General features: G+C 43.0%; 1 protein-coding gene across 1 annotated transcript in view; it reads right to left on the reverse strand.

Moving 5' to 3' along the window:
* Positions 1-7179: 7179 nt before the first annotated feature.
* The window catches only part of LOC124555864, a 136851-nt gene continuing 127494 nt past the window's right edge, over positions 7180-16536 (reverse strand). Inside the window, exons 3-4 of the mRNA XM_047129928.1 lie at positions 7478-7681; positions 7180-7417 (exon numbers count right to left, since the gene is read on the reverse strand). Coding sequence (XP_046985884.1) covers positions 7180-7417; positions 7478-7681 — 442 coding nt within the window. The remainder of the gene's footprint in view (positions 7418-7477; positions 7682-16536) is intronic.

Below are 16536 nucleotides of genomic sequence, written 5' to 3' on the forward strand. Positions count from 1 at the left end.
ATAGACAGAAAATAATCTAAAAACGTCACGTAACGAACAGGAAAGAGCTGAGAGGGCCAGAAGACGGGGCTTTAGCTTTTATAACCACGAATTACTTTTGGAGTCACAATAATACAGGATACGTCGAGTGCCCAAATCTGACGAGGGAATAAAATTAAGCAGTGTCACGTCATGAGATATTGCAGAGAAATTTGTAATGTCACCCAAGATACTGCTGCAGAATCCGAAGAGTAAGACTATGTTACGAACAGCTAACAGAATGAAGCTGAAGGAAGAGTAAATCCTCGAAACCGTGCAACTCGTTACCTCCCCCCCCCCCCCCCCCCCCACCTTGACCACGTTTTCCTACAGCAAGCTACACAATAAATTCCCATGACGTATAGTGAATTAGAATGCGAAACATGTGACTAAAAAATCGCAAGAATATCCACACCAGTGAAGTAGCCATCCTTCGTTTCTTGGTTACTGCAGGAATAATGATCGCTCACTGCAATAGGAATTCAGTCAATAAAACAGCTATGTCATACTCACTTTTAAGTCAATGTGAATACCGAAATCACCGTAGGTTAGCATTTTTTTTCTTTTAAAGCTTCTGCCTCACAGTATAAACAAATTTTAAGAACTTGATCAGTTTTGTTACGATCTGTTAACATTTTTGTGCTAAAGCAATCAATTTCTCTTATAGGTCATATTTTCCCTGCTCCGGCTTCATAAAAACTGGTGTACAATAAACCCTTTTTTAAAGTTGTAAAACGATTTTTCGTTTATGGTTAGCTTATAGAAAGCCACATAGAGAAGATTTATTTGTTTGACAATGTGATTCTCCTAGAAGATAACCAAGTTTGTGTCCACATAATTGCAAAATTGCAGACAAAAAACGGAGTGCGAGTTACAGACGGATCATCACTGAGAACATACTGTTTAAAACAACATGTAGAGGATGAAATAGGCAGAACAGTGAGTGAAATTTGATAAATGTAAATGTCGTGTGACTAGGGCCTCCTTTGGGGTAGACCGTTCGCAAAGTGCAAGTCTTTCGATTTGACGCCACTTCGGCGACTTGAGCGTCGATGGGAATGAAATGATGATGAGTAGGACAACATAAAACCCAGTCCCTGAGCGGAGAAAATCTCCGACCCCAGCCGGGAATGGAATCCAGGCCGTTAGCATTGACATTCTCTGGCGCTGACCACTCAGCTACCGGGGGCGGACAGGGAAATATGATGGCAACTTTCTATACCTTCGATTCACTAATATCTTTGGCTTAAGGAGTCAAGGACCATAACTGTTGGTCACCATGTACACTTTGGTGGTGACAGGCTACTTAAATTGGCGACAGGCATAGAAGGGAAAAGTACCTCCATTAAAACCTAAAGCTAAACTGAACTCCGTCCGAACATGCCTCGGAAGGCCCAACGATACCGACCGACCGCAGTGTCAACATCAGCCGATAGGCGTCGCTGGATGCAGAGATGGAGAGGAGTGTGGTTAGCACGTAGCTCTCACGGCCGTTGCCAGCTTTCGTGACCGGAGCAGCAACTTCAATTGGCCTCACAAGGGCTGAGTGCACTTCACTTGCCAACAGTGCTCGGCGGAGCTGGACGGTCACAAGCCCGACAGTGCGTAACTTCACTGATCTAATGGGAACTGTTGTTAGCACTGTGGCAAGGCCGTTGGCCCTTTAGAACCTACCCAGTGTAAATCCCATGCCTCCTATCACTTTACAAGTGAATATGACATGCGGCGCTGTATGAGCTGAGAATAGTGTAGATGTGAAAGAAGCGCAATAGCACCATATTTATTGACAACACACTATCGAAACTAAATTTCACTCATTGCTGTGACATTTGGAATATGAAAATGCTAGCATAAGTAAAGAAAAAAATTAATATACCCGAGGAACTGGAGGAGAAGTAATCGTAAAAGAGGATGCCATCTTTTCATGAAGCTGGGAACATTAAAGAAAAAAACATCACAGCAGAAAATGGCGGGCATACGTAGGGAAGTACAGCCTTTGTTAACTCACGTAGTCGAAACTATGATGGAAATTTGTCTGCGCTAAGCCTTTCGTGGTTGATTTGATACATATGTCCCACAACATTAATATGCAGTTTTGAGGGTTTCGATGCCAACATCTCCCATTTGTCTATGGCAAGCACATAGCAAGATACTTTCGAAATTTGGAGAAAAATACTTCGGACCATTGGGTGCATATATAGAAAGCTGTGACCGATCAAATGGGGTTGTGTGTGTTTATAGTGTGCCTCTTTCACGAAAATCAGATCAAATCATCGTCTTCTCCATTCCAAAAATGTCTGAAATAACGAACTGTGTTTTCGTGTACATCATATATATTGGTTTGAAACATCAGTACACATCTCAGTATTCTGCTGGTTTGTACATAATTTGGATGTAGTGGGACATATATGACCCAGAAAACTTCATAGACTGTATAAAACTTTCGTGTGTGATATATTACAGCCATCTCCAAATGTTATGTTGAAAACTTGTGTGTGAAATTTCATGTTTTTCATTGTCAGGAGAATGTACATGTTTTGGTACTGATTTGTTCTACTTTTTTCCATAACTGCCATCTTGATAAAACCATTCTAAAAATTAAATATTTAACTCTGAAAATCTTAGGTTCACGTGAAAATATGGATCTAGTCAGGTTCATCGGACACGTGTGACCCACTTCACCGATTTTAAAAATCGGTCAACTTAAAATTTTTTTGGTAGTGAAAGTGAATTAGCTACCTCAAAGAATGACAGGGGTTGACGTTGTGTTTTTCAATTATATGCTGAAAGAATTTTGGCCTTGAACAGCTCGTCAGAATATAGTCAACCAAATCTACACAGTAAAGCGTTACATTAAATTATTTCGAGAAGATTTTAGTTTAAAATGTTTGCTGGGCAACCTTGTAAACTTAGAAAATAAAGTTACAGCGTAATATATGTGGCGCCAGGATTTGTGAGTTAGCCAGGAATTTTGGCAGGGACTTTTGGGAGTCAGATAGAGGTTCGTGGCAGGTTGTTGGTTTTTCTGGGTCACAAGGGGAGAGTAGGAACTCCCCTCACCGATCTGATTCTTATTGAGCCTGTGTGTAGGGCACGACTAGGATTTCAACAAATGTAAGCAGCAAGTCGCAGCTCTCAACTCGAGTTTGAAAATTTTAGACTTGCTCATATACTTTGTGTGGTCGGTAGAATTTATAAGCAGTAAGTAGCCGAGCGAGTAAGCTCTTAGTTTCATATGAGCGAGGATTGTTGATCGAAGTTCACTGCCGGTACTTTTACATTCTGCCTTAATTCTAACAAGAGATTTATTACGACTCTACAAATTATCAATTTCTAATCAGTCATTTATAATTTTCATAATCTTTTCCCGGTATCCACACGTGAGAGAAGAGCTATTTCTTTTGCTCCTCGATTCATGGGATGGACAAATGAAGCCGGTTTTGTACGACGAAACTTTTCAGAATGGAAGGGGTCTGCCGACGTGAGGTAATAAAGTAATTCCTCCAAAATGTAGTCCGCTGGTGCAGCCTTGCGACGTTCAGGTTTAGAGGTAGCTGAAGAACCTTATAAAACGACTAAAAAATTGCGCGTACAACATCGAAGAGAATAGGGTGTTTCTAGAGAACATTGCATAAAAATTCAGTCAGTTGTACACCATGACCGAGAGCCATTTAGGAATGTAAACCACGTTTATTTCGCAATACACACCTTGAAAAAGGCACTCACACGTAAAAATTCGGCATTCATTACATACGTTGTACGTCGCAATAATGACTGTTTTCCATGTTTCTACTATCTGTATCATCCTAATTCGTGCAGAGCTCCATAGGCTGCACATAATTGAAGCAAGTGTGAACACAATAATATAAATAAAATGATTATGGTTATTTGACTAAGAGTTTTCGTGTATCCTTATTTTTTATTTTCAACCTTCTTAGGGAATTTTTCTTTTTTTTTTAATATAAATATTACTAAAATATAAATGAATCATTAAATACTGATAAGCTGTGCAGTAATAATAAGTCTTTTGCTAGAATTACGGGGGAATGAAAAAACAAAGTACCAGCAACGATATTCGATCCAGAGACCACGACCTTGTGAAACTACGCGCTTATTCGCTCGCTACAGACTCATTGAATACAAGTGACCATACAAAGTACATACAACCCGGGAAGGCCCAAGAGCTGTCTACCGGCCGCCGTGTCATCCTCTGCCTTGCCACTGCGGTATGAACGAGCATATGGTCTGCACACCGCTTTTACGGCCACTTCGAAGACTTTCCAGACCGGGGAGCCGCTACTAGTCGGTTAAGCTGTTTCTCAATTGGTATCACGAGGTGAGTGCACCTCGTACCAATCCTCCCACCTAGGAAAAGTCCTTGACAGTAGCGGGAATTGAACTCAGGTCTATTCTTGGCGGAGGTTCGAGTCCTCCCTCGGGCATGGGTGTGTGTGTTTGTCCTTAGGATAATTTAGGTTAAGTAGTGTGTAAGCTTAGGGACTGATGACCTTAGCCGTTAAGTCCCATAAGATTTCACACACATTTGAACCCAGGTCCCGAGTATGGTAGGCGTCTACGCTGATTAGTCAGCATCGGAGGAGGACCTACAAATTACTCGTATATAAGCTCGCCTAAAATTTTCAAACACGATTTTGTCGAAAAGAGTTGAGATTTGTATCTTGTTTAAACGTTTTGAAGTCCTAGTCGCGCCCTACACACCCTGTCACCACGAATCGAAACGGCCCCTTGTTAGTATATGAAGTACGGTACTGTAGCGACAACAGACGTGTCAGTTTCATAAGTTCCGACATGGTCGCGGATTAAAACAGTGATCCAGGAAGTGTAGAATGAATTTATTTTGTTTCCACCAATGATCACAAAAAAATGGTTCAAATGGCTCTGAGCACTATGGGACTCAACTGCTGTGGTCATCAGCCCCCTAGAACTTAGAACTAATTAAACCTAACTAACCTAAGGACATCACACACATCCATGCCCGAGGCAGGATTCGAACCTGCGACCGTAGCAGCAGCGCGGCTCCGGACTGGAGCGCCTAGAACCGCATGACCACCGCGGCCGGCAATGATCACAAAACTTTTGGTCCTTAGATTACCGGTTTCAGTCAGAAATGACCATTTTCAGATCTGTTGTAGATCGTGGGAAATGGAATACAACTAGTAAACCGATTACGTCCATATGCCATAACGAAAAGTTATTACTTTCATGGATATGAAAACATGAACTTAAAATATGACGAGGCATACCTGTTTTATCACTAGCCCAAGAATAATAGAATTTTTCGTTTCGGCATATTTTACTGTTCTAAGAGGTAATCTGTTCACTAGCTGTATTCCGTTTCCCATGAATTTCTGCAGATCTGAAGATGGTAATTGCTGACTGAAACCGGTAATCTAAGGACCGAAAGTTTTGTGATCATTGGCGGAAATAAAAGAAATTCATTCTAGACGTGCCACTAGGGAGTCTATAGCCAGCCCTCGTTCCAGCTTATCACTATTCCGACGACTGTGACGATATATGGGCTATTGCATCTGAAATGGAAGAACTAATTGCTATAGATTGCTTGGTCCAACTAAGCTAAATTATACATTCCTATACAAAATACCCGTAATTTCATTCGCTATCGATTGTTTCATCTCAGCTCGTCAGCTTTTCACATCATTCTATAAACAGAAAAAAAACTTTCTAACTGAAACTTCTACAGATTAAGAATATGAGACACTACCTAGCACTACAACGACAGATGCAATGCAAGAATTATCAGTTCCTTCCATTGCTTGAGAGCTGTCACAAACCTAAGACGCAAACACTTTCCAAGAAAGATCCATCCTCTAAATTACTTTAGAATGGTTCTCGTTTCACATATTTTTGCCGAATGCACAGCTCCTTACTTTCCAAATCCAGAATGCAAGTAGATGAAGCATTGCAGTAATCTCTTTTATCGTACTAATTCTAGCACTTTATCACAGGTCGCTCGAAGTTTCCTGGAGATCTCAGGGAAATACTTGCAGTAGAAATTCAGTTCAAAGACGCCTTATTGATTTTAAGACAGCTTTCACTTCATCTTGCCCTTTTATTTTTACGTTCAAGGAGTCCTCGAGTGGAAATAGAATTAGGAACATGTTCACTTGTTATTGACGTTCTGCAGGTTTACTGTCGAATCTTCTCGAAGAAAATAGCGACTGGCCGCGCGGTTACAGGCGCCATGTCACGGATTGCGCGGTCCTTCCCGTCGGAGGTTCGAGTCCTCCCTCGGGCACGGGTGTGTGTGTTGTTCTTAGCATAAATTAGTCACGTAGTGTGTAAGTCTAGGGACCGACTGCCTCAGCAGTTTGGTCCCTCAGGAATTCACACACATCTTGGGTTTGAAACACTTTCTTCATACCTCAGAATCAGATTTAATCGTTCTTCAAGACCGAAGTAAGATTCAGAACGGAGGTTAATCAGTTTTGTATAACGTGTAAGCAACTACTTTGTGGAAACATAGGGACACTTTCAAAATGGCAGTGATCTCTCATTTGCAGCAGACGAATAGAAAGAACGTGCGAGGTACATCCGTCCCTTTGATAGTGCGTGAATAAGCACAACCGACGCAAAGTAAATAGGAATCTGTGCACTGAAAGCACGTTGCCTCATTTTATGGTATGTTAAGTTTCTGAGACGTGCAACCAGCAATTACTGCACATGTCAATGGAGGAAATACATAAGTGTGATTAACTCTTTTGCACGACACGCAGTCAGCTGCTTTATGCAACATTAATGACACTGTCAAAATGACAAATATCTCTCAGCTAGAAGAGAGTCGTAATAGTCGAAGACGACGAACATCCGTGTTAGGCAGATATCCACGTCTCTGAAGCACAGGAGATCGATAGTGAGAAAGTAGGATTCAGAGCACTGATAAGTGCACTGCGTCATTTAACTGTCTGTTAAGTTTCTCAGACATGAGTACACGTCCGTTTCGACGCAGGAATCGTAAGCGCGATAGGTTCAAAGAGTGTCGTCAGTCTTTGCTAACCGTAAGCTTTTACAGCGATACGTTCGGAGGCACTTGTAGCGAGCCATTTAGGAAGATTGTCATTCGTTGTCGCAGGTTTTCGTGACGATAGATTTTTGGTGTTTAACGTAAAGAGCACTGTGGCGTTAGAGGACGACCGGCGAGGCGGGCGACGCCGCGTCGGAGCCCTGGCGGGACAGCGGCGCGCGCCGCGGCCGGCCGTGCGGGTGCAGGTTGAGCGGCGGCAGGTTGGGATGCTCGATGCACGTGGGCGGCGACACGCGCGGGCTGCCCTCCGACAGCTCGCCCAGCGGGAACGCGTCGGCCGACGTGCCGTCCGCATCCGAGTCGACGAACGCCGAGTTGTCGAAGTTGGTGGGCGTGCTCCCGGAGGCGGGTGGCGGCGGCGGCGGCGCCTTGCAGGCGGGGGGTGGCGACGCGGGCCTCCGGGCACAGCCGCCGCCCCCGCCGCCCGCACCGCCCCCGCCGTCGGCGAGGTGGTGCGCAGTGCCGCGCGGGGTCAGCATGGCCCAGAGCGCCATGCGGCTGTCGGCGCTGTGCGGGTACAGAACGGCCTCGCAGCCCTTCGAGACCCTGCCGTCCAGCGGCGGGCCATCCAGGCTCAGGGTGCCCTTTCCGCTGCGCGGCCTGAAAAACAAAAAAACGGTTCAAATGGCTCTGAGCACAATGGGACTTAACATCTGAGGTCATCAGTCCCCTAGAACTTAGAACTACTTAAGCCTAACAAACCTAAGGACATCACACACATCCGTGCCCGAGGCAGGATTCGAACCTGCGACTGTAGCGGTCGCGCGGTTCCAGACTGAAGTTGCTAGAACCGCTAGGCCACACCGGCCGGCCCTGAAAAACAGTACCAGTCCGTGGATAGAGGATACTGGAGAAGTCATACATTACATAATTCGTGCACAGGGCCGAGGTGCCTAAATTTTCCACTTCAAATTACTTTTGACCCGTTAAAGACATTTGTACTCTGTTTTCAAATGGCTCTAAGCACTATGGGACTTAACATCTGAGGTCGCCGGCCGGGATGGCCGAGCGGTTCTAGGCGCCACAGTCTGGAACCGCGGGACCGCTACGGTCGCAGGTTCGAATCCTGCCTCGGGCATGGGTGTGTGTGATGTCCTTAGGTTAGTTAGGTTTAAGTAGTTCTAAGTTCTAGGGACTGATGACCTCAGAAGTTTAGTCTCATAGTGCTCAGAGCCATTTGAAACATCTGAGGTCATCAGTCCCCTAGACTTAGAACTACTTAAACCTAACTAACCTAAGGACATCAAACACATTCATGCCCGAAGCAGGATTCGAACCTGCCACCGTAGCAGCAGCGCGGTTCAGGACTTCAGCGCCTAGAACCGCCCGGCCACAGCGGCCGGCTACTCTGTTTTCACTTAGACGGGCAGTGACCAGGCGCTCACGAAACAAACAGAAATGGGTTCTCGCAACTTCATAAATAAACTAGATACGGTGACCACCTCACTTTTTAAACTGAACTGTGCCATTTTTGCCTCCCAGGCATCGAGTCATAGTGATCTACCCTTTGTCAGATTCGCTTATACGAGTGCATTTCCGCATCTGTGGTTCGTACCGTCGCTAGAATGATTTCACGTATGCGAGGTTTAGCACTGGAAACTCTTAACTTCTAGTTCGAGATGAATTTTTGACATTTTGTGTTTTACCTTCGTCTTCTCGAGTGGGTTATGTCTGTTCCTTCTGAATGACTGACATTAGTTATAGCATATTTGGTGAAACCAATTACAGCTACCTAAGTAGCGTTATTATTAATTCTTTTTCTGCTCGGATGCGTCGATAAGGACTGGGTGCCAATTTCAATTCTTTATTCGCTGATCTATTATGTTCTTCTAGTTTTCTTTCATCTGTTCACTACGTTTTTTCTTGCTGTCCTCTTCGTACCAGTTTTTTTTACTGTTCACTACGTTTTTTCTTCCTGTCCTCTTCGTACCTGTTTCTTTCACTGTTCTACCATGGAGTACTTCTACAGTCAATACTTTGTCCCCTATACACTTCTCTCTCAGTTGTTTCTTCTACTTTCATATTATTTCTTTCTAAATCATTTTTTACTTCATGAAACCAAATTGTTGACTTCTTATGCCACAAATATTTGAAGATTTTTTTGATTAATCTACTGTCTCGCATTCAGCATAAATGTATAAAAAGTACCAGCTTTCTTTTTCTCATTACTTCTGATATATTTTCTATGTTTAGATAAACTGCATTTTATGAGTTCCGAAGGTGGTGTGGCCATCGTAGAGCGAGCTAGTACTCTCCTTTGTTGCCCATGTTTCTTATGTGTATATCTGCCGAGCCAGTAGTTTGCTGGTGGAACTTCCTCGAAGGTTCTCGATATCGTTTTTTCAGTTGCGGTACATCGTCCAGAACGTGCAGTTCTCTCAGTGGATAGTTCCGAGAGAGGTGTAGAGCCAGTAGTAGACGTCGGATGTGAGTGTCGGCCGCATTGCCCCAAGTAGCGTTCACATATTTGAGCAAAGGTCGTATGACGCACTTGTAGACAGCAAGATAGACCTGGGTGGGCAGCATAGAATATGGGCTGATAACTGGATATAGGTCCCTCAGTCGTCCAAGTGCCCTGCCATGTGCTTCTTCCTGTATCTTGGCGCCACGTTAGATGTCTGTCCAGCGTGACGTCAAGGTATCGGGCAGATGATGCCCAGTTTATGACTATTCCCTTGACGATGACAGGCTGCAGGGATGCTGGTACCACCCTATCCATAATGATGATTGCCTGCGTCTCGCTTGGTTTGAATGCTAGCCGTCATTTTTTGCCTGGTCGCCGAGTTAAACTGTCGCCATCTGAAGTCTTCGCTGCAGCGTCTGTGCATTAAGCCTCTTGATGTCCAAGACCATGTTATCAGCATATAATGCCAGCTTCACCCAATTGTGTTGTGGGGATGTCTGCTATGTAAAATGTATATGGGATCTGGACGAGGCCCCGACCCTTGCAGTACACTGATGGTGATGGTGTAATGACCCTTCTTGCCAGCATGTCCATGGAAAGTATGTCGATCCAAGTAGTTACACTGTAGTCTCACATGTGCAGTTGGGACTCCATGTATTAGCAATTTATACAATAGCCCTTCATGTCACGTAGTCGAAAGGTTTGATAACGTGGAGCACTAAGGCTCCAGTGAAGTCATGGTGGTCGAAGACCTCTTTTGCATCCTCCACAAAGTGCTGTACTTGCTGGATTGTGAATACTCTTTCCGGAATCCGAACTGGACATCTGATAAACGATTTTCGGCTTCCCCATGGTCTAGTAGGCGTCGCAGGAAGAGACGATCGAACACCTTGGATACTCCAGAGAGTATGCTTATCGGTCGATAAATTGTGGGGAGTGGACGCCTTTCCCAGGCTTGGGAATGACTATAGTAGTTAGTTTTTAGTTTAGTTATGTCATGTTCTGTAGATCACTTTTACGATTATTTTATCGATATGATGTGGAACAAGTCAGATTACAATATACATATACACACACATGAATAGTGCTAATATTAATATTACTGAAATTTTTAGTCCTACACATGAAACTACATTTAGAGGTACAATTTTTTTTTTAATTTAATCTTTTTGCCTGTTCTGAAACAGAAACTCGTCCATGGAATAAACGGAGTTGTCCAAAAGAAATGATTTTGAGCTAGCTTCAAAACTTGATCTACTACCTGCCAGACACTTTATGTTGTTGGGCAAATGGTCAATTGCTGAATAATGTACTCCTTTTTGAGCAACTGACAGCTTCAACAGTTGCCTATATTGTAGCATTTAAAATGTAATTATTCCAGTATATGTGGACCTGGGTGCGCAGCTAATAACCGAACTCTTGCAAAGAGAACAGGACATTTTCATGCCTAATAAAATCATAAAAAGTCAAGCTATAATCCGTTGGAGCCCAGAACTTTGCACTCTGAGGCGAAGTGTTAGATCAAGAAGAGCTTATCAACGTGCTTTAGGGCAATCAGAGCGCACTCTGAGGCTCCATGAATACAGGGCAGTTAAGATGCTTTAAGAACATTGCTTCAGGAAGCTAAAAGAATACACTGGAAGAAGTTTCTATGAATGCAACTGCAATTTGACATACGGAGAGAATCGTATAACCTACTGACTGAAGAGATTAAGGAACCTACTGTCATGTCCACAATTCGTAAAGAGGATGGTTGGATGACAGCTGGATAGAGGGAGTCAGCAGGACAACTACTAACCGTTCTAATTCCTGGATATAACACTACATCTACATCTACGTGATTACTCTGATATTCACAATAAAGTGCCTGGCAGAGGGTTCAATGACCCACTTTCATGCTGTCTCTCTACCGTTCCACTCTCGAACGGCACGCGGGAAAAACGAGCACTTAAATTTTTCCGTGCGAGCCCTGATTTCTCTTATTTTATTGTGATGGTCATTTATCCCTATGTAGGTGGGTGCCAACAGAATGTTTTCGCAATCGGAGGAGAAAACTGGTGATTGAAATTTCATGAGAAGATCCCGTCGCAAAGAAAAACGCCTTTGTTTTAATGATTGCCACTCCAATTCACGTATCATGTCTGTGACACTATCTCCCCTATTTCGCGATAATACGAAACGAGCTGCCCTTCTTTGTACTTTTTCGATGTCATCCGTCAGTCCCACCTGATGCGGATCCCTCACCGCAGAGCAGTACTCCAGAATAGGGCGGACAAGCGTAGTGTAAGCAGTCTCTTTGGTAGACCTGTTGCACCTTCTAAGTGTTCTGTCAATGAATCGCAGTCTTTGGTTTGCTCTACCCACAATATTATCTATGTGATCGTTCCAATGTAGGTTATTTGTTTGTAATCCTTAAGTATTTAGTTGAATTTACAGCCCTCAGATTTGTGTGACTTATCGCGTGTTCGAAATTTAGCTGATTTCTTTTAGTGCTCATGTGAATAACTTCACAATTTTCTTTATTCAGGGTCAGTTGCCACTTTTCGCACCATATAGATATCTTATCTAAATCATTTTTCAAGTCGTTTTGATCATCTGATGACTTTACAAGACGGTAAATGACACCATCATCTGTAAACAGTCTAAGACGGCTACTCAGATTGTCTCCTATGTCGTTAATATAGATCAGGAACAATAGAAGGCCTATAACACTTCCTTGGGGGACGCCGGATATTACTTCTGTTTTACTCGATGACTTTCCGTCTATTACTACGAGCTGTGACCTTTCTTACAGGAAATCACGAGTCCAGTCGCACAACTGAGGCGATACTCGGTAGGCACGCAGTTTGATTAGAAAACGCTTGTGAGGAACGGTGTCGAAATCCTTCTGGAAATCTAAAAATATGGAATCAGTTTGACATCCCCTGTCGATAGCACTTATTACTTCATGAGTAAAAAGAGCTAGTTGTGTTTCACAAGAACGATATTTTCTGAATCCGTGGTGACTATATGTCAATAAATCGTTTTCTTCGAGGTACTTCATAATGTTCGAAAACAGTATATGTTCTAAAACCCTACTGCAAATCGACACTAGTGATATAGGCCTGTAATTCAGCGGAATACTCCTACTTCCCTTTTTTGGTATTGGTACGACTTGAGCAATCTTCCAGTCTTTAGGTACGTATCCTTCTGTGAGCCAGTGGCTGTATATAATTGCTAAACATGGAGCTATTTTATCAGCATACTCTGAAAGGAACCTGACTGGTATACAATCTGGACCGGAGGCCATGCCTTCATTAAGTGATTTAAGCTGCTTTGTTACACCGAGGATATCTACTTCTATGTTTCTCATCTTTGCAGTTGTTCTTGATCGGAATTCAGTAATATTTACTTCGTGTTCTTTGGTGAAGGAGTTTCGGAAAACCGTGTTTAATAACTCTGCTTTAGTGGGACTGTCATCAGTGACTTCACCGTTGTTATCGCGCAGTGAAGGTACTGATTGTGTCTTGCCACTGGTGCGCTTTATGTATGACCAGAATCTCTTTGGGTTTTCTGCCAGATTTCGAGACAGAATTTCGTTGTGGAAATTATTAAAAGCATCTCGCATTGACGTACGCGCCATATTTCGAACTTCTGTAAACTTTGCCAATCTTAGGGATTTTGCGTTCTTTTAAATTTGGCATTCTTTTTTTCGTTGCTTCTGCAACAACGATCTGACCAGTTTCGTGTACCATGGGGGATCAGTACCATCACTTATTAATTTATGTGGTATATATCTCTCAGTTGCTGTTGATACTATCTCTCTGAAAACACTCCACAACTTTTCTACACTTACATGATCAGTTCGGAAGGAATGAATATTGTCTCTTAAAAAGGCGTTAAGAGCATTTTATCAGCTTTTTTTAAATAGATATACTTCGCGTTTCTTTTTGATGGTTGTAGGTGTTACGGTATTCAACCTAGCTGCAACTGCCTTGTGGTCGCTAATCCCTGTATTTGTCACAACACTCACTATTTGTCCAGGATTATTTATTGTTAAAAGGTCAAGTATGTTTTCGCAACCATTTACGCTTCGAATGGGCTCATGAACTAAATGTTCAAAATAATTTTCTGAGAAAGCATTCAGTACAATTTCGGATGATGTTTTATGCCTGCCGCCAGCTAAAAATGTATAATTTTTCCAGCATATCGAGGGTAGATTGAAGTCACCACCGACTATAATTGTATGAGAGAGGTACTTATTTGAAATGAGATTCAAGTTTTCTTTGAACTGTTCAACAACTATGTCTTCTGAGTCGGGGGGTCGGTAAAACGATCCAATTAATAGTTTAGTCCGATTGTCAGGTATAACCTCTACCCGTGCTATTTCACATGAACTGTTGTTGTTGTTGTTGCTGTTGTTGTTGTTGTCTTCAGTCCTGAGACTGGTTTGATGCAGCTCACCATGCTACTCTATCCTGTGCAAGCTTCTTCATCGTCCAGTACCTACTGCAACCTACATCCTTCTGAATCTGCTTAGTGTATTCATCTCTTGGTCTCCCTCTACGATTTTTACCCTCCACGCTGACCTCCAATACTAAATTGGTGATCCCTTGATGCCTCAGAACATGTCCTACCAACCGATCCCTTCATCTGGTCAAGTTGTGCCCCAAACTTCTCCCCAATCCTATTCAATACTTCCTCATCAGTTATGTGATCTACCCATCTAATCTTCAGCATTCTTCTGTAGTACCACATTTCGAAAGCTTCTATTCTCTTCTTGTCCAAACTATTTATCGTCCATAATTCACTTCCATACATGGCTACACTCCATACAAATACTTTCAGAAACGACTTCCTGACACTTAAATCTATACTCGATGTTAAAAAATTTTTCTTCTTCAGAAACGCTTTCCATGCCATTGGCAGTCTACATTTTATATCCTCCCTACTTCGACCATAATCAGTTATTTTACTCCCCAAATAGCAAAACTCCTTTACTACTTTAAGTGTCTAATTTCCTAATCTAATTCCCTCAGCATCACCCGACTTAATTCGACTTCATTCCATTATCCAAGTTTTGCTGTTGTTGATGTTCATCTTATATCCTCCTTTCAAGACTCTATCCATTCCGTTCAACTGCTCTTCCAAGCTCTTTGCTGTCTCTGACAGAATTACAATGTCACCGGCGAACCTTAAAGTTTTTATTTCTTCTCCATGGATTTTAATACCTACTCCGAATTTTTCTTTTGTTTCCATCACTGCTTGCTCAGTATACAGATCGAATAACATCGGGGAGAGACTACAACCCTGTCTCACTCCCTTCCCAACCACTGCTTCCCTTTCATGACCCTCGACTCTTATAACTGCCATCTGGTTTCTGCACAAATTGTAAATAGCCTTTCGCTCCCTGTATTTTACCCCTGCCACTTTCAGAATTTGAAAGAGAGTATTCCAGTCAACATTGTCAAAAGCTTTCTCTAAGTCTACAAATGCTAGAAACGTAGGTTTGCCCTTCCTTAATCTAGCTTCTAAGATAAGTCGTAGGGTCAGTATTGCCTCACGTGTTCCAACATTTCTACGGAATCCAAACTGATCTTCCCCGAGGTCGGTTTCTATTAGTTTTTCCATTCGTCTGTAAAGAATTCGCGTTAGTATTTTGCAGCTGTGACTTATTAAACTGATAGTTCGGTAATTTTCACATCTGTCAACACCTGCTTTCTTTGGGATTGGAATTATTATATTCTTCTTGAAGTCTGAGGGTATTTCGCCTGTTTCATACATCTTGCCCACCAGATGGTAGAGTTCATCTACATCTACATCTACATTGATACTCCGCAAGCCACCCAACGGTGTGTGGCGGAGGGCACTTTACGTGCCACTGTCATTACCTCCCTTTCCTGTTCCAGTCGCGTATGGTTCGCGGGAAGAACGACTGTCTGAAAGCCTCCGTGCGCGCTCTAATCTCTCTAATTTTACATTCGTGATCTCCTCGGGAAGTATAAGTAGGGGGAAGCAATATATTCGATACCTCATCCAGAAACGCACCCTCTCGAAACCTGGACAGCAAGCTACACCGCGATGCAGAGCGCCTCTCTTGCAGAGTCTGCCACTTGAGTTTATTAAACATCTCCGTAACGCTATCACGGTTACCAAATAACCCAGTGACGAAACGCGCCGCTCTTCTTTGGATCTTCTCTATCTCCTCCGTCAACCCGACCTGGTACGGATCCCACACTGATGAGCAATACTCAAGTATAGGTCGAACGAGTGTTTTGTAAGCCACCTCCTTTGTTGATGGACTACATTTTCTAAGCACTCTCCCAATGAATCTCAACCTGGTACCCGCCTTACCAACAATTAGTTTTATATGATCATTCCACTTCAAATCGTTCCGTACGCATACTCCCAGATATTTTACAGAAGTAACTGCTACCAGTGTTTGTTCCGCTATCATATAATCATACAATAAAGGATCCTTCTTTCTATGTATTCGCAATACATTACATTTGTCTATGTTAAGGGTCAGTTGCCACTCCCTGCACCAAGTGCCTATCCGCTGCAGATCTTCCTGTATTTCGCTACAATTTTCTAATGCAGCAACTTCTCTGTATACTACAGCATCATCCGCGAAAAGCCGCATGGAACTTCCGACACTATCTACTAAGTCATTTATATATATTGTGAAAAGCAATGGTCCCATAACACTCCCCTGTGGCACGCCAGAGGTTACTTTAACGTCTGTAGACGTCTCTCCATTGATAACAACATGCTGTGTTCTGTTTGCTAAAAACTCTTCAATCCAGCCACACAGCTGGTCTGATATTCCGTAGGCTCTTACTTTGTTTATCAGGCGACAGTGCGGAACTGTATCGAACGCCTTCCGGAAGTCAAGAAAAGTAGCATCTACCTGGGAGCCTGTATCTAATATTTTCTGGGTCTCATGAACAAATAAGGCGAGTTGGGTCTCACACGATCGCTGTTTCCGGAATCCATGTTGATTCCTACATAGTAGATTCTGGGTTTCCAGAAATGACATGATACGCGAGCAAAAAACATGTTCTAAAATTCT

Source organism: Schistocerca americana, chromosome X (genome assembly GCF_021461395.2).
Source record: "Schistocerca americana isolate TAMUIC-IGC-003095 chromosome X, iqSchAmer2.1, whole genome shotgun sequence".
Taxonomy (NCBI): Eukaryota; Metazoa; Arthropoda; class Insecta; order Orthoptera; family Acrididae; genus Schistocerca; species Schistocerca americana.